This window comes from Tympanuchus pallidicinctus, unplaced genomic scaffold (genome assembly GCF_026119805.1).
Source record: "Tympanuchus pallidicinctus isolate F22 unplaced genomic scaffold, pur_lepc_1.0 scaffold15, whole genome shotgun sequence".
In the NCBI taxonomy this organism is placed as follows: Eukaryota; Metazoa; Chordata; class Aves; order Galliformes; family Phasianidae; genus Tympanuchus; species Tympanuchus pallidicinctus.
Window position 1 is genome coordinate 34,023,219 of NW_026294669.1, and position 18,309 is coordinate 34,041,527.

At 41.5% G+C, this 18,309-nt stretch overlaps 1 protein-coding gene across 3 annotated transcripts in view; it reads left to right on the forward strand.

Annotated features, from left to right (window-relative positions):
• Positions 1 to 18,309, forward strand: part of UBE2F (ubiquitin conjugating enzyme E2 F (putative)) — a 65,241-nt gene that overhangs the window by 11,616 nt on the left and 35,316 nt on the right. For all 3 annotated transcript variants that reach the window (XM_052675039.1, XM_052675041.1, XM_052675040.1), the window contains 3 exons: positions 2,081 to 2,146; positions 8,815 to 8,882; positions 15,586 to 15,656. In XM_052675039.1, the coding sequence (XP_052530999.1) occupies positions 2,081 to 2,146; positions 8,815 to 8,882; positions 15,586 to 15,656 (205 nt within the window). The remainder of the gene's footprint in view (positions 1 to 2,080; positions 2,147 to 8,814; positions 8,883 to 15,585; positions 15,657 to 18,309) is intronic.

Here is an 18,309-nt window from a genome sequence, read left to right on the forward strand (position 1 = left end):
TTGCTCTGCCTAACTTCCTGCCATCCATGCTCATATTTCAGAGTAATCTAAGACACTTTGCCTGCAGGGAAAGAGGTGTGAGCTGCTTGCTGCAGTCTGAGAGCATGCATGCAGGCTACTGCTGTGCATTCACATAAGGGTGAACGTGCCTTGCTCTTATCTTTCAGAGAGAAGTGGTGAATATTCTCTTTGATTATGCTGGCAGATAACTCGTAATGTGCCTGGTCTTCTCCATCTGAGGGAAGTTTGGCCATTTTTTCCCTCTAGGTTAGACCTGTGCTGCTTCTCCTGAGCCTCTTGTGTTTGCGAATGCCTGTAAATCCAGATCAGCTGTCAGATCTCAACAATCAGGCTTCTCAGCATGCAGGCTGCCTGATGGAAGGAATTGAGGGGAAAAAACACAGAACAGAAGAGCTAAAAGGGATAATGTGAAGCATTATCACTTTCTTTCTGTATGCTTCTCTTTCTAAAAGACAATTATAGAGATTTTTTCACAGTAGTTTTTGGTTCAGCTTTTTGCTTAGTCTCTTCTATAAGATAATGAATGAGAAATGGATTAAAATAGGATAATGTTGAGAAATGTATATCAGGGTTTGTGGCTTTTACAGTGTGAATGCATTACTGGAGTGTGTGTGCAGCTGTAGGTATTTTTATAGGCAAATGGGATCTTAGTTAAGGGAGAAATGTACAGCCAGCTTGGATGGATTCAGAAGCTAAAGGCTGCATTATATGGATAATAATGTATGCGTGGTTGTACGCAGCTTCTAGTGCCAGCTTGATAGCTTTTCTGTGCCATAATCAAAAAAGACCAGCTTTGTACATGAGAAGGCAGCTCAGTTTGTGTCATCAGAGGCAAACAAAGGGCTGTTATGCTGTGAATTTGCATCTGTTGAACTGCTGCTGACTACTTTCATAACAGCCCCTGCACAACTTCACAGATGGATGTTTCCTCTTCTCTTTGCTCTTGTTCTTCATTGTCACTGTTGTCCTTAATTTCATCTAGTTTGAGAATAAAATCATCGCCTTTGCTTTTTGATGCTGCTTCACTCTTAGTAGGTGTAATCACTGACTTGAAAGTTAAACAGGACAGAGATGTGTAGCAGTTGTACGTAGGCATTCTGAGGCAGTCTTTATTGTTGCATATGGCTGCAGTATCTGATTTCTAGTCTGTTGATTTATGAATGGTGTAGCAGCTTCAATTGCAATTGCACTGGAGTGGTCAGTGCCCCACATTGAAGCAATTCCTGATTGTGAAGCCTTGGGTAGGGAGAAATACTTGCCTCATGAGTTAAAAAGTGCACGTTGCCAATACAGTGTTAATTTTTTAATTGGCTTTTTGACATAAAATTTCTGTAATAAAGTTCACTGTAAAGAGCACTAAGGAAATGTAGATTCTTCCCTCTCCCCTTCTTCTGTGCAAAAGCCTGAAAAAGTAATTTACTTTTCATGAGTTCATTTTTGAAGGGCTAGAGCAAGGCTCTGGCAGCCTGTTATGGGTTTGAAACTTGCTCTTGGATGGAATAAAATAGGCTGGTTGTGGCACTCAGCTAGGCTGAGAAACAGCTTTGTTCAGTGTGACAGCTGAACAGCAGCTTCGCTTCTCTTTTGGGTGAGGCTGTCAGTAAAGCACGCTTCTAATTGCATCTTGCAGGTATAAATCCATTCTAGCATAGAGCTGTGGTGGCAAGACTTCCTGGAAAGTGCTGTGTGTGATCAAGTGTTAAAGGTATATGTGTTCCTGTTAGGGAATCTCTGAGGAAAGCATGCTGATTCTGCATGCTGTCTTCTCAGCTTAGAGCTAGTGTCCATATAGAAGACCTATTCCTGTGTCATTTTAGCGTATGAGACAACATGGTTTACTGAAAGGAAATCGACTTCTCCCTCCCAGCTCAAAGAAATGGAGTTATTGCAGGTAACCTACAACTGTATGGAGGAAAGACACTTAGAAAGTATGGGAAATCAGTGAACTGGAACACAGGGATTAATCAGAGTGCTGATTCAGGGGATGTGAAAGATGATATATGTTTTTTCAACAGTGGACAAACAGTTATCTGATGCAGATTGTTCTTTTGCTTAACAGGTACATGTAAAGTGAATTTTCCTGACCCAAACAAGCTTCATTACTTTCAGCTAACCGTAATCCCAGGTAATTTTCTAAACCTATAGCTTTTGCTTCTGTATGTGTTGCTGTGGTGGAAACACAATTCAAGGTCTATAGAACATGGTAAACTTTCTAGTCAATGACAGCTGTAATGCAGTGATGATTTCATAGGAGCTGTGAGGAAATTGGGCTGGATTTTGAGAACTGCAGTAAGATTGCTATCAAAATATATCAAAATATAGCAAGTTCAGCAAGTATTCAAGTCTTGTTGGCTCATTTTGAATGAAGACATTTTACTGAGCCTATTTCAAGTCATATATTGGCAAAAAAAACCTCAAAAACAAAGTGTGGACCATGTCTAGAGAAATGACTGTATGACAGCTCTGTTGAACTCCAGATTTATTCCTATTTATACATACAGATTGCTTGATTCTGTGGTATTTAAAGGGCAGGTGATGTAACACTGCTGGAAAACTTCAAATCTGTGCATATCTGAAGATGCTTAAAAAGTGGGAGTCTCTTGGTCTTTAAAAATGTCTTCAACAATTCAAGTATGTGGAAGCTAAATCTTATAATGTGACTGAAGTACGCTGCTGGTCTGTTGGTCAGTAAAAACTGCCTCGAAATTAATTTGTGCATTCATCTTTTCCATGTGAGATTCTTAATAGTAATCGGAAATTACAGAGTTTGCTCATGTTTTGGATTAGAAAACCGTGTCTGTTGTGGATGGACTTGCATGGAAGATCATCTATTGAAATGTCAGGAACGCTTTTACTGCAAATCATCTTTGGGAGCGTGCAGCAGTTCAAATGAGGACACTGATGTGTGCAGTGCACTGAAACGTTTGGGTTGAGAGGCGTTGCAGCCGAGCCAGCAAATTCTTACCGGTGTAGATTTCCTGTGGATATTTATGGACGGGGATTTGCATGCTGTGTGTCAGCCTTGGAGACGTCTTACCTGTGCAAATAATGCTTTACAGTTTGTAAGGTTAGAGGAATATTTTTGGCAGTGTTTTGATAGGAAATGACCGCTAGATGTCGGTGTTGCTTTTTCGCTGGCCCGAACCGACCGGCGCTTCCTTGGCAGTAGGAATCTTTGCTAACGAGTTCATTCGTGTGACTCCTTTTGGGTACGGAAAAACGAGTTCGATTTTCCTTGTCAGTATGCTAAGAAAAACAAAAAAAATATATAAGTGCTATTACTGATCTTTCTAACGTCTCGTTCTGTGCAGGAGATGTATTTGCATTTAATTAGTGAGTGTCGCCTGTTTGTAACAGCTCGTTGTCCTTCAGTTTAAATGATACTTGCTTATTAAGTTTTGGAAATGAGATGATTTCACAGGATCATCACAGTGCAAGTCAGGAATGTCTTCGATGCCAAAGCGATAGATAGCTTCTTTGTACTAATTTTAAGGCATCTAAAGACATAAGGTTGTTTGGTCTGTTAACTGCTGTGCAAGCTGTTGCAGTTGGAGGACAATTGCTGAGTGCAGTGCATGGTTTTTGTGCTGGCTTCGTTAAACGATTTCAGCAATGAGATGATCTTAATGAACATTTTCTTGCTCCAAATATAGCTGCACAGCTGAAGTGGCTGCAGTTGTAGCCTGCCCAAAGTAAACATCTATTTTCAGCTGTGCATAATTCAGGTACAGAATCTTGTGATCAGCGACAGCTTGGCACAGCTCTCTCAGTGCAGAACACAGCACATACCAAGGAACCACTGCAGTTTTCTGATTACCTTTGGAATATGCTAAATCTCAGTTTTCTCTGAGGTGACAGAGAGGCAGCAAAATTATTGTCTCAGAATGCTTCTGGCTCAAATGGGTAAAATTCTAGATGGGAGACAACCATTTTTTGTAGTGCCGAAACAGCATTGCATGAATGTGAACAGGGAGAGAAGGGCTGTTCTTCCTCATCCTGCCTGGAATTGTTTCTAGCACTGCACATCCAAATTACTTCTAGAAATCCTCATCATATAAAAATTGTTATTTTGGCTTGTGCTTAAGAAGTTCTGGTTCCTTTATGGTCTGGCAGTGCTCAGTGAGAGAATGTATAGCAGCATGCATTGGAAAAAGAGTAAAACAGGTCTTACAGCCACGATGGATAAACTGCTTGCCCCTGAGACAGATGCTGCTGCTGGAGCTGCTTTGTCCTTGTGTCATATCAACCAATTTTTTCTGTCATTGAAAAATGTGCTCGTGGCACCACTTGCCTCTGTTCCTGTTTTGGTATCTGTACCTTATTGGATCGAATGCTAGGGAAAATAAGGAGATGGATATTTGCAACATGGAGGCCTGCCTCTGCACTGGTATTTGAAGCACGGAATTTGAAGCTGAAAGTGAAACACAGTAATGACCTGGGCAGAGGGGAGAGGTGAGTTTGGGTGGTGTGTACATGACGAAGACTAGAGGAATGCATAGAGTTAATTAATTTGTTTCCCATGCAGTTGTGTAGGTTAGGGTTAGCGTGATTATTTGAGTCACATTCTTCAGGGAATTAATAAAATGCCTGTTTTCTGCTTTGCATACCATAAAATGACAAATGTCAGTGAGCATGGCTGAGCATTTCAATGCTTACGATTCAAGGAGCTGCTATCAAATTCACATCCTTTGTGGCCTGTCCAAATTATCTTACATTTTCTTTTAAATGTAAAATAATTTTGTATCTTCGCTGTGCGTTTAACCATCAGTACACATCACAGATTAGTATTAGGTTGTTAGTAAAGAAACTTGAGACTGCAGTAGGAGGAATGTTAATGTAGCTTGAAGACGTAAATTTAAGCAGGAGACACAAACTGGAGCTCAGACATATTCACTTCTTGGAAAAATCTCCTGTAAATGGACAAGTTATGAGCTAAAACTATTTTAATTAGCTCTTTCATTTACACTGCTTTGCTTACTATTAGCTTTGCCAGAACTTCAGTTCTTTCCAGCACTGTTACATGGCTGAAAATTAGAGGGTTTTTGAGTCTGTATGAGGGCAGGGAATACAATTGTAGGTGTTGGAAGGGACCTTGGGTTGTCATCTAATTCAACCCTCTGCTAAAGCAGGTTCCCTATAGTAGATTACAGTAGGAAAGCATCCAGGTGGGTTTTGAATATTTCCAGAGAAAGGAACTCCACAGCCCCCTCGGGCAGCTTGTTCCAGTGCTCTGCTGCTAGTTACAGCCCTCTACTAGACTGCACCGTTGTCTGCAGCCTTCTGTGCTCTGCCAGTCAACCAGTTCTCAATCCACCTCACTGTCAGCTTGTCTGTCCCACAGTTCTGAAGCCTACCTATGAGAATGTTACGGGAGACAGTGTCAAAACCCTTGCTGGGATTCATGAGGGTCAGTCTTAGGAAAGTCTGAAGCAAAGAAAGCATTCAGCAACTCTGCCTTCTCAGTGTCCTCCATTACCAGTCACCCACCTCATTCACCAACAGACCTACATTTTTCTCCAGCCTTCCTTTTGCTATTGACATATTTGAAGAAGTGTTTCTTGTTGTTCTTGATCTCCCTTTCCAGTGGGCCTCAGCCTTCCTCATTTCATCCCCTCTGGCAGCATTACTGTGTCTCTCTCAAGTGGGCACACGCCTTTCCTGCATTTCACAGGATTTCATCCATTTGAGGTCTTCCATGAGTCCTGTGCTCATCCATACAGGTCTCCTGCCACTTTTGCCTGATTTCTTACCCCTAGGTAAGATATATATGTACTGATCTTGAGCTTTGTAGAAGTGGTGTTTGAATGCCAATCAGTTCTCATGGGCCCTCTAACCTGCACTGTAAAGTGCCATGTCTGGAGTGCTCTAGGTCTTGCAGAGATTTCTCAGCCTTGTGTAGAACACAGAAAAATAAAGAAAACAAATGTAATACAATAGGAATTTCTTGTGGCTTGTGGAACTGCTAATATGTGGTTAAAAAGCGTTTGAGCTAATCTAAAACAAGTTTTTTGCTAAGGAAAGGGAGTGTTCTTCCATCGTCTGGTCCTGCTGTACCTCTTGCACTAATTCCAGTTCTCATTTCAACCATTTGTACACCAATTTGTCTCGCTAATCCCATGGGACACACTGCAGTCTTTTTGCCATGATGATTTCATGCAGCTTTGACTGATTTCCATGTTGTTGCTGGGAGTCCCTGCCTGGGCTGGGTGGGTGTGGAGCTGCCCTGAGCTGTGTCTGCCTGATGGTAAAGAGGTGGAGAAAGTGAAGAACAACTCTTCACCATTTTTTGTTTCTTTTTTCCCCCCCTTCCCTGTGCATTTTCTTGAGCAATGTCATCAGCTGTCTTGCTGCCTGTGCTTTTATATGAGTACCAACCTATGTGTTCCTGCAGATGGCATCTGTGCCTGGTGTTTTCAGTGCGCAGAGATGCAGAGCGTGGCTTTTCTCTTGCTGTTCAGCTGGCAGCACACTGACAACCTTCTGGCAAGCTGTCCTTCCCTGGAGCTGTTTTTGAGTATTTTTGTTTTTGAACAATTGGATTACAGTGAAGATTGATTAAATCTGAGGGTTTTCTTTGACGCAAGACACATGTAGACATACCTATTTTGCATTAGCAAATGGTAGAACATGAAGGGCTGCTGTGTGCTACACTCCAGGGCCACGGAATCCAGGAACTATTGAAATTAAGCCAATGAAAAATGACTTTCTGCTGCTGGGCTTCGTGAGCAGCCTTCACAGGGGTGCTGTTTCTCCTTTGCCTTGCAGCAGCCTTATTTCTCTCTGCGCAGACATCACATTGCATGTGATAGCTTCCCATGGAAGCCTAGAACGGTTAAGGCTGGAAAAGAGCTCTAAGATCTTATAGATCATCACCCCCAGGTTATTTTCCTCTGTGCAGCTTTCCAGCCACTCTGTGCCAAGCCTATAGCATTGCATGGGGTTGTTGTGACCAAAGCCTGGCGTTTGATCTTGTTGAACCTCATCCCATTGGCCTCAGCCTATCCAGATCCCTCTGCAGGACCTTCTACCTTCAGACTGATGAACACTTTCACATGAGTTGGTGTCATTGCAAACGTACTGAGAATGCATCAATCCCCTTGTCCAGATCAATAAAGTGATGGTGAGAAGTGATAGCTTAAGTGCTTGTGAACCAAGGAACACTGATGGAAGATTGATCTGCATGGTTAGTACTGTAACAGGCACTGAAGAGATTGGTATTGTTTGTTTTGCTCTGCTCAGTGAAAGACCTGTGCATTTATTTCTTCCAGCTGTGGTTTTTACAAGGTGTGGCATCACGCTTGGGAACAGTGAGGATTCCTGCAACTTGGTTAAATAGATTTCACGTGTGCTGAGTGGTGAATGAAGTGCAGTCAGTTGCATCCTGTAGGGTTGCTCAGTGGTGACTGTGCTGTTTGAGTTCCAGGTGGAGCGTTGAACCATTGCTATAATGGATCTTTCTTAAAACAACATCTTACTTTGAGCATGTGGCAAATCTGACAGGCAGCAGTTTCATCAAAAGGATATTTGGTGTTACTCACCTTTATATACTTGATTCTTCAGAAATGTTTTGCTTTACTGAATTTTATCTCCAATATGTTTGAATGCAAAATAAAAATGCTTTGACTTGTGTATTTTTTTCCCATCAAAACCAATGCATGTGCAGCTCTGTGCTGATAAAGCACAGCAGCATGCCTGAGAGGTCTGCTTAATAAATTAAGTGCATGTCAAAATTGAATTGGAAGTGAAGGATGTATTTGAAAAATGTGTACTCTCAGTAGGTTATTAAAGTGAGCTTTGCACTGGGTGAGGCTGGCAGTTCCGTGCAGATGTCTATGGGATGATGAAAGGTTTGGGTGGGCTGGGTGCTGGAAGCCAGCAGTTCCAGGATGGAGGCAGCCATAAACCTGTATGGGATGGGAAAGATCAGCCGTGCTCTGTTTCCATGCTCTGATAGCACTTAGATGTGGGAGGGGAATAGGTCCAGAAGGCACCACGTCATCCCAGTGGGATTTTGGTGATGTATAATAGGAGAGCTAGAAGCATTTTGGAAGTTAGATAATAAGAAATGTGTCTTTTTAATCGTTCTCTAAACCACGGATTGCTTTGCCAAGCTTTCCTTTGCAATGTTGTTTTTAAAAATTGCATATTAAACAGTTGTGTGAGGACAACCAACCTCTCCTGACTATCAGTTCTTTGCTGTGGCTGCACGATGTGATGCAGAGAACAAGAATAATGACAAAACTCTGTAGTTGCAATGCCAGACAGACACGTATCAGATTGCTTGCAAGCATTTCAGCATCCAAGCACAGCCATCTCAGGAATGACAGCCTGTTGTCTCTGGTTACACGCAACTGGATATGTTCAGAATTCATATTTTACAATTTAGCACTTTTCATAATTCAGTGTTGGATCTCAGGTTGACGGAGAAGCAGGCGGATTTTCCTAATTGGTGCATCACCCTCTGGGAGATAATTGTCACTCAAAAGACCTGACTTGCTTTTTTTATTGTAGTGCACGTGCTCTTGGCACACCATTATTCCTACTGTGACAGTAATTGCTGGTGCAAGTCTGAGGGTGCTGTGGTTAAGAAGGATTTAGCATGCATTAGCAGCAAGGTGTGTAACCAGCTTTCTTTTTGGAGTTGGAAGCAGCTAGTGCTTTGGTGTTTGGGTTTTTGGTGATGACCTGAGGCTGTTAATTGAATCTCGTTAATGACATGATTTGTATAACACAGCATTGGTTATTTTCTCTAAGTGAACTGTTTTAATATTTGTGGTTCTTTTTCTTTGCTAGATGAGGGCTATTACCAAGGTGGAAAATTTCAGTTTGAAATTGAAGTTCCTGATGCCTACAATATGGTGGTAAGTATCTTATTATTGGTCTAAAGGTGGTTACATTTCCTTTCTGTGTATTGGGACAGAGGGAAGTTGGCGTTGGGTCTAAGAGAGGGGCTTCTCTCTCTTGCTGAAATGCCATCAAAATACAGAACAATCTGGTTACATTTTGGTAGTGCAGCATCTGAAACCGACGTTATTCCTTAAAGAAAAAAAGTGCTCTGGCAGAGGATGCTTGGAAATGCAAATGAGGAGTCAGACTTTTTTGGCTGAGGTTCACTCTCATCTGTTCTCCCTTGGTCATTATTTTTGAGACCCGAGCTTGATTATTCTCACCAAAAAAGTAGTGTCTAGAAGAGGGAGTTATACAGCTGAACAGAAAGGAGGAGTCTTTGCTTTTTATTTTTGTGGGGCCTTCAGCTTGTGCTTATATTTCTGCTATTGGACTGTAGTGCTCAGCTCCTTTTTAGAGGGTGCAGTGGAGGACGTGGAAAGTGCAGAGATGGTGGCAAGTGGCCTTTGGTGCACTCCACTAATTCTGCTGGTTGTCTCCCAAACTGCTTAGCTATCTATAAAAAAAAAAACACCTTATTTCAATGGTTATTAAGCAGCTTTCCAGAGGACGTCCCCATGATCACAGTTTCTTATTATAGACAAACAGAAAGCTCCAAGGAACTCGCTCTTTTTGAACATGAGAAACATCATTGCTTTGTTTTCCTCTACTAAAATTACAGACTGGCAAGAGTGGAGGAGGTACAATTACAGTAAAAATAACTGTAGACATTGTTTTCAGAGTTCAGCAGTCTGTAGGAAAAAGCAAACTCCAAAAATGGCAAACAGGTGGGGCGTATGTCTGGTTCTCATGAATTACTCTTGGTCTTCTGTGTTCTGATGATATATAGGGAAATTAGATTCATTTGAGCATTTAAATTGCAATAATTGCATGCGGAGGTATGAGCTGCAGCAGGAAGGAAGCCTCACTTTTAGTTTGAACGTGTTTTATTTTGCTTGCGTTCATAACTTTTTTTCTTACATCTTTTTTGTTTTCTGACATTTGATGTTATTATTTGAGAAGTCTTCTTTCAGAGAGGCTGAAGAATGAGTAGGAGAGGATAGCAGAGGTCCGAGAAGACCTTTGACTTGGGTTCAAATGCACCAAGATGAAATTCAGCATCATATATGTGCAGTGGCTGCTGCCGCAGCCCTGTTTTTGTGCAGTATGTATATACACACACAGGAGGAGCAGCAGTCTGGAATGGGATGGCCTGAATTCTCAATCTGAGCTTGAAGAGCTCCAGTGGGGTAGAAAAGATCTGCCTCTGGGAGTGAGGGGACTGGGCTGCCATTCCAGAACATGCCTTCATAAGTTCTCTAATATTCCTGGTGCTTATAATCAAGGGGGCATGCACTATATTTTTTAAGTTATTGCTTGTGGAGGACGGTAGTTATTTCTGAATCAGCTCAATTCTCCACTGTCACTGGTCAAGAGATGAGCAACACTTAGCAGTATTTTAGCTGTCCAGCTATCTGAGTTAAGTGGTAGCTATCTCAGGTCCTGCACAGCTTCAGGGAATGGGTTTTGATCTCTGTTCACAGCTTTTTCTCTCCTTCACTGTTTTCCTGGGAGTTTTTGGTAAGAATAAAGTATTTTTCTTTGGAAATCTCAATCTCTATTGCAGTTTAGTGTTCTATTCCTTTTATTTTATTATATAACCAAACCCTGGATCCTGTGTGTCCTTGTAGGTAGGTTCTTTTAGTGCATCTCATGTTTGCAGTTGCTTTTTTTTTTATAAGTTCCCCATGTAACCTCACCACAAAACTTTCCATGGTGACAGTTTTATACACACTATGAACATACTGTAAGTAAGGTGGTCACTAAGTAATTGCATTCTCCTTTTAATGTGAATGAACTGTGCCATCAAAAATACCTGGAGGAACGTGGCATTCATGGCAGAAGGGGAACCCTCCCATATTCTCGTCCGTCTGACTTTTTAGTCATCATCAGTAAAGCAGTTTAACCACTGTGGCATTGCTGAGTACATGGAGAAATACAAAATATATACTCATTTAAATTTCTTCTGTTATCATCTTTAAGGCATTCATTTGAACAACTCTTGCAGGAAAGGACTTGCTTCACAGTAATGAGAGCACAGGATGTTAATTAAATTATGTTAAATTGCTAAAATTGTAACTGAAGAGGAAAAACTTGGTAAGCTTTGTGTTGTGAACTGGAACTGATGCGTGCTGTTCTGTCAGGGAAGCAAAGCACTGGAGGTAATAGTGGATCTGTGAGCATAAGGCACTGGCTTGTGCCACCTAGTGCAGTCCCTCAGGGCAGAGATTCAAGAGCCTAACATCTGGGAAGGATGTTTTGGGGTTAGCTCTGCTGTGAAGTGCTGCCTCTTGCTTGTGCCCAGAGCACACAGCTGGTTGATCAGGCACTTCTACATCACTGAGCTGCTGTATGTGGTACTGGAAATGTTTGTGGTGATTATCTGTAAGGCAATAACATATTATAAGGGTTCTTCCATTATATCTGTAATTAAAACTACTTAAGCTGTTGAAGAGATGGATAATTTTAGAAGCATCTGAATAGGAGAACAGGAAAAGGTTTTCATTTCTAATCAGTTGCTGGTTGTGCAAGAGGAATTGTTCAGATAGATCTGTGCTGCATTGCGAGAGGTAATTTGTGTCACACTGCTTCTGCAAGCTGACAGGATGCATTTCACTGTGCTTTGCAGGCAGGCTAAAGAGAGGAAAGAGATCTCATCGAGGAGAGATCTCATCCTTGTTTTACCAAGGACTTCTTTTAAAGCAGTGTGTTTCCCATAGAGGGGAACTCTTTGGGCACTGCAGCTGTGCATTTTCCTGTTGGGTCATCTCAGTGATTGTCTTCGCTGTTACTGAGTTAGTACTGCTAGTAATGTTAGCACTACTACAGAACAATCTGAACGTTACAAGTGTCTTCAAACTCCCATGTTGGCAAAGGGGCCTGCGTGGGCAGTTCTGGTCATCCTTTTCCTGTGCCTTCTGAGCAGACAGTCAGAGGTGATGCTTCATGCAGCCCTAAGAAGGAAGCAGAGTCGGTCACAAGGACACCAGTGCACACACATGGTCCTCAGCTAACACGTCTGCTTTCCAGGGACTGTTGGAGTGGAAAGCATCCCGAAAGAAAGACTTCATCCCATACATGACCCAAAACTAACTTGAAAAAGGATTTGCGCATGTCAGATCTGTTCCTCCTATAAGTGTCTGATTTGGGCTGGCTGATTTTTGGAGCCGTAAGAAAACCTGGCATCTTCAGAATCCACTGTTTGGATCCAAACACCTGTAATCACTCTGATTTCCCTTCATAGCCTAGATTTTCTTGACTCCTATGGTGCTGTTTTGTGGGCATCACACGCTGACTGGTAATCTTGAGCTCTTGATATCTTTCAGACTCTGTGCAGCTTTTCCCATAAGTAATTTCCATGTTCTGAATACAAAAAGGAAAGAAGAAATTAATCCTGGGAGGTCTTTCCCCTTTTTAAAGTCGAAGCAACTCAGAGAAGATATTGTGCTGATACAATTAATGGTATTGATATTAGCTGTTAAGTGTTTTTCAATGGCACTGCAAGTCTTCAGAAGGTTGACACTTAATATTACCTATTCTTTGAGGTGCTGGGATGTTGTGTAGGAGGAGAAAGCATCTGGATATGATGCAGGTCTTGCAGTACTGTCACGAGAGCAGCATAAGTTAATTCTCAGTGTCTCCTCAAACTGTGATGCTGTTAGAAACTCTGCAATCTGTTTGGTAATACTGTCACTTGGCATTTTAAAGGCATTAAAAAAATGCCTTTTAGGAAATAAATGTATTCACAAACATTTCTGTGCAGCAAACAGAAGCTTGCCAGCGTTTGTGCCTACGAAAACCTCCGGGATTGTTGTTGTCACAGACATCAGAGGAAGCTGTGAAGTGGCAAGCAAATAATGGAGTACGCGGCAAAGCCTCCGGTGCCAAGTGCTGACCTCTGTCTCTGCAGCATCTGTTCCCCAAGCACTGCTTTCTCGGTTGATCAGCTGCCCAGAAACGAGTCAGTGAGAGAGGGAAGCAATTGTTGCTGTTGGTTGTTTTTTTTAAATAATAGTAATAGTAATCTACTGACCGGGGGATGTCTTGATTTAAAACAACAGCAGCAAAGAAAAAAGCACGGCAACCCCATTCTTCCTTAAGGTGCAGCTGATTGCTACAGGACGGGGGACCTGATGCTTTAAGGACTCAAGCCTAGTTAATGCTAAAGATAGCAGCACAAAATCAGTTTTCCAAGGTTTTTATGACCTTAGGTAGAGGTCGGAAGCTTGGAATTTAACAGCAGAGCTGCTCTTCTTAGACCTTTTCCTTGCAAGCATCTCAGCTGTGAAACAGCAATTGGAAGGGATTGGAATCCTGAAGAACTGGATGATAATCTCTTCGTCATGAGATTCATTCTCTTTGGTGGCCTTGCTGCATAGGATTGGATAGACGCAGCATTCCCACGTTAGCACACTTGTCACATCAGTGTGATTTGGCTTGCCAAACCAGTCAGGGTCTGAAATGAAGTTCACGTCCTGGTTGGTGCTTTATATCCAACCTCTGATTCAGTGAGAATAACATGGGAGAGATTGTTAGCAATGTCCTTAAAGAAAAGGGACAAACTTGATAAAGGCTTGTTCTATAAAATGAAACTTCTGCCCTAACTGAAGTCAATATTATGCATAGATGTCAACTGCTTGCAACACTCTCCTGTACTGTTTGTGCTGTGTTTTGAGGCTTGTGAATACAAACTGATACGGTGAAGTCAGCTGAGAGCAGAAATGGAAGCAAGGATGGTTCCATGATAAAAACTCACAAGGGATATGAAAACCTAAGTGGCTGCTGAGATCTGGAGAAGAAAATAACTGAGATTGCTGCTGTGCCCTGTGGTGAGAGTGGATCTGCACGTGTCTTGCAGAGTCTGAAGAGAAGGATGAACTTACGAGCAGTGAAATAAATGGATTTTCTAAGCTTTACTGTCACATCCGTGACCTGGAGATGGTTTGAGGCATTCAAGTGAAGCATCTCAAGGAAAGCTTGTGTGGATTTGTTGGTGTAAGGAAGATTCAAAGATAGCTTGAAGCAAAAATTCAAAGGAAAATTTGGCTGAAGCTAATTGTTATGGTAGTGCTCGTGTTGTCCTCGTCTCTCTGTAAAAGGAGAAGAAGGGGAGAGAAGGAAAGCCTTTATCTCACTGTCAGCAGCGGGTTTCTCTTATTCTTAGTGATAAGAAGCACTTTGGTGTGTGGTGAAAGGATAAAAGATTAGTTGTTTTTTCCACATTACAGAAAACCAAGGTGCCAATTATTTCACTCTGAATGACTGTAGATTTGGGAGTTTCTTATAAAGGTTTAGTTTGTATAAAACTTCTTCTATTCATCAGTACATTCTCTGCTGGAAGGCACGTATGGTAAAATCTGCTCTTTTATCCGGAGTCACCAGGTGGAATAAGTACTGCTGCTTCCTCTTTATTTTTTGTGATAACTAGGCATAATCTTTCAAAACAACATGAGGGCGTAGCTGACGAAGGGTTGTGCTGTCAGAGAACTTCTAAGTGAACGTTTGTGGATTTGGAAGGTAAAAAGTCAGACCTTTCTGCATGCCACTCATTATTCAGCAGTGCTGTGATCCGGCACTGCCACAGGTGCCTCCTGAAGGCTGAGTGTTGAGCAGCAGTTGGGCAGACATGAATGTTTATGGAGAAAAGCTGATGTCTGTACTACAAACTGTAGCTGTGCTTTGGTGATGATTTCTTGAAGTGCTGGGCAGGTGTTTTCTCGGTAGGTTGGTATCTTGTGTGCATTCTTACCTTTACTCCAAGGAGCTGGGCTAAGTGGATAACATCTGAATACATTCCTAAGACGATGCTGGAGAATTGAGAACAAAGCAGTGAGACAAAACACAGCGTGCTGCTATGCAGATGCAGCTATTAGAGCTGTTTTCTCTCCTGACTGAAGACTTCTTGGGAAGCAGTGGGGGAAAATAACTCCACATTTATAACAGCAGATTTAATTGAAGTTCTGAAAGCTACTGGTCTGTGTTGGTCTTACAGTACGGCTGCTGTAAGAAATTATTTGCCTGATTGAAAGCTGCAAATCGTAATTTGGAGAACAGCGATGGAATAAGATGCTGTTGCTAAGCTACCGGCATTTTTATGACCTGCTCTTTATTTACTTCACAAAAGTAGAGCAAATGAGACTGTATTTTAAGAATCCGTGTTTCAGAACTCGCTGTCTAATTCAACATTCTGGTGACCTTAGCTAAAAATAAGTCGGGTGGCTTTTCACGTTAGCATCTTCAGTTTGGATAGGACTGCCCTTCTTTGTACTCCTATCCAGCTCTGCACAGGAGCTGACACACTGAAACGGTGCTTAAGAGACTAACCTGGTTTTGTTTTGCTTTCCCTGAAGGAGACAAGAGAAGAGAATGAATTTTCTTGTCTTGCTTTAAAATCAGTTTTTCCGAGGAAAAAGCCCATCATTAGTAGAGAGTAGAAAGAAGCTAAAAGGACAGAGAAAGCTGGTGTACCTCCTGCAGTTACCCTGTCAGGATCTTTAACATGCAGACTTATGCTGTGAGCATCAAATATATTTCCCTTTTCAATTCTGTGACTTTTAACTGTGATTTGGCTTTATTTTGAAGAATAACACTGTAATTTTCTGTTTTCTGTCCTGGCAGCCTCCGAAAGTAAAATGCTTGACAAGAATCTGGCATCCAAACATCACAGAGACAGGAGAAATCTGCTTAAGGTAGCAACAGCATTCTTTTTTTTTTTTTTTTAATATCCTGAAGGTCTTTCTGTGTGATGAAATGTTGTATGTGATTTTCAAGTCACTGTTACTTTTGTCAGTGGTTTCTAGAAATCAGAGCACTATGTGTTAAAAACATAGAAATATACAGAAAGTGTTGGTTCTTGCTGTGCAATATGTGCTGGGTAGAACCTGGCTCTTCAATTTCAGACTTAACTTTAAGTTTTGTTTAGGATAAGAGTGTAACATCCAATCTGGACACAGCTTCTTCCCTTTCCCTCTTTCCCCCTTTCCCCTTTTTTCCTCTCCTCATAGGTGAATAATTTTCAGGCCCTGAGAAGGCTGAAGGCTTTGCTCTGTTAATGCCTATATTATTTTAGTGCTTGGAAACTGTTTTTCAGAACAGGAGAAAAAAATAAATCTGTTTAACTTTACAGTAACTATTCTATATGTATTTATTTTCACATATAATATCTACTGAAAGACAGATGGTGGTTATAAGAAAACAGAGTTGGGGGAACATGAGGCGGGGTATGAAGCCCAAAAGCTGACCTTTCCCAAAGGAACACAGCTACACTGCTGGCAGGTTTTTCACAATAGTAAATGTTTCCTCTTCAAAATCAGTTCCAGAAACCTTGTGATTTCAGTGTTTCATCTTGTGTACCCAGTGGTGAAATTGGCTGGAAGCTGAACATAAACAGAAGTAAGAAGCAGAACTGTCATTTCTCAACTTAATGGAACATGAAAGAAATACTAATGAAGCGTAAGCGGTGAAAATAAGTAAGATTGAAAGCTGTTCTGAAAATCCGAAACAGTTGCTGCCACATGTAGCAAGGCAGTGCTTAAAAAGATACATTTTGTGTCCTTTAGATTTGAAATACAAGGTCCTGGTGCAAACAAAGCTTTCACAGGGTAGCCTTTCTCCCTTGGTGGGCAGCTGTGGCTCATTGGTTGGTAGGAGCTGGAGAGCTGATAGCAGTGCTTTGAGCTTCAGTGATGTGCTCCGTGCTTCTGAGGAGCTGGTGCTGTTGGAGGGTGGTGGTGGATACCTGGTCAATGGAGAGAACTTGGGTGCTGTTAATCAAAAAGCTGAAGTAAAGGCAAGGAATGGATGAAGTGTTTAGAAACTGAACAGGAACTACCGGACACCAACGGATAGGTAAAAGTTTAAGCTTTGACTATAGAGCTGTATCTTTTGAGGTTAAACAAAGCCTCCTCGCACTCTTGAGGATGTTTCAGTGTGTCTATTCTTCAAATGATTTTAATTATGTCAGACAAATGTAGTGTTGGAACATCTTAATTCTGGTTAATGAAGTGAAGTCATTTCTTTGGCGTCTGCACTGAAATGTCAGCTTTATTTGATTGTCAGATACTTAAGCACATTAAACCTTTGAATGTCTTACCGTTTAGATGGGAAATCTAAAATAACCCAGACTGCTAGAATGGAGAATGCAATCTATATATAGTACCTGCAATCAGCTTCTATCAGTCTCTTCATATAGAAATGTCTTTGGGTACTTATTAAAGCAGAAGTAATTCCTTATCAGTGTTTTTCCAGCTGTTTTCTTCTGAGCATACCTTACAGCACGGTGTTTAATCGTTACTAATTAAAACACAGTGAATGATTAAACTTGAGTCAGGTGCAATAGATTGGGGCACAAGAAGCATTCTTCCTGTGCCTTATGAATTGCAGTCACTCAAATTAGATCTGGACCGTACTTATGGATGTTGCTTGGAAACACCAAGATATCTAGAAACAATATGCTTACCACTTACACCAGTTCATCCTTTTCCTAATAATAAAACTTCTAATACATATCCCTGATTTTATTTCACCTCTGCTGATGATCTTTGGCTTTTTTTTTTCTCCTTGCCCACATAAGCTTTTGGAAAAGCTTAACCACTCTGAAGTTTTGCTGCTTCGTATCTGTGCTTCTGCTCTATGGTGAGAAGACAAGATGTGGTTTCTCCAGGCACCCTGTGCTGGGGAAGGGCTTTGGTTAGGAGCCAAATGATTGTTTCTGATCTATGGGAGGAAAGGGGGTGCTGCTCTTAGAATGGGTTATATCAGCAAATCTGAAATACGAGGCAGAGCTACACTTATCTGTCTGCATTGCTTTCCTGTCAAAGCTCCATGAGAAATGAGTGTGTCCTCTTCAGTCCTGGCTGCTGAGCTGGAGATTCGCATAGAGAGAGAGGCTTTGGGAGCCTAGAGGGGTGTTAATGAGGTTTGGCTGGTGTTCTCAGGTGCTTGGAGTTCTGTCAGTTGATGCATGCTTTTTTTGTATGCACTCACTTATTCTTAGCTCTTAAGATCACTGGGGGCTGTATGGTAAAGTAAAGGGAAGTACTGCAGCAAAATTGAAGGAGGAGAAGAAAGCTTATAAGGTCCATTATTTCTTCAAAACCTGAAAACCTTGATTCTTCCTTGTTCAGCATCATTTTTGCTTGTTTTGCTTTACTTCTATAACATGAACAAAAATAAAAGCCCAAACGTTTTTTTAATGTTTTTGAAATTAGTTTTAGGTGCTATTGGTGGTGGAAGCACGTTTTGTCTTTTCAAAGGCACTGAAATGGGATTAGCAACGTGGTTAAGATGGGATACTTGGTCCATCTTCTTCCTAGACTCTTAAAGGGATAATGAAGGACTACA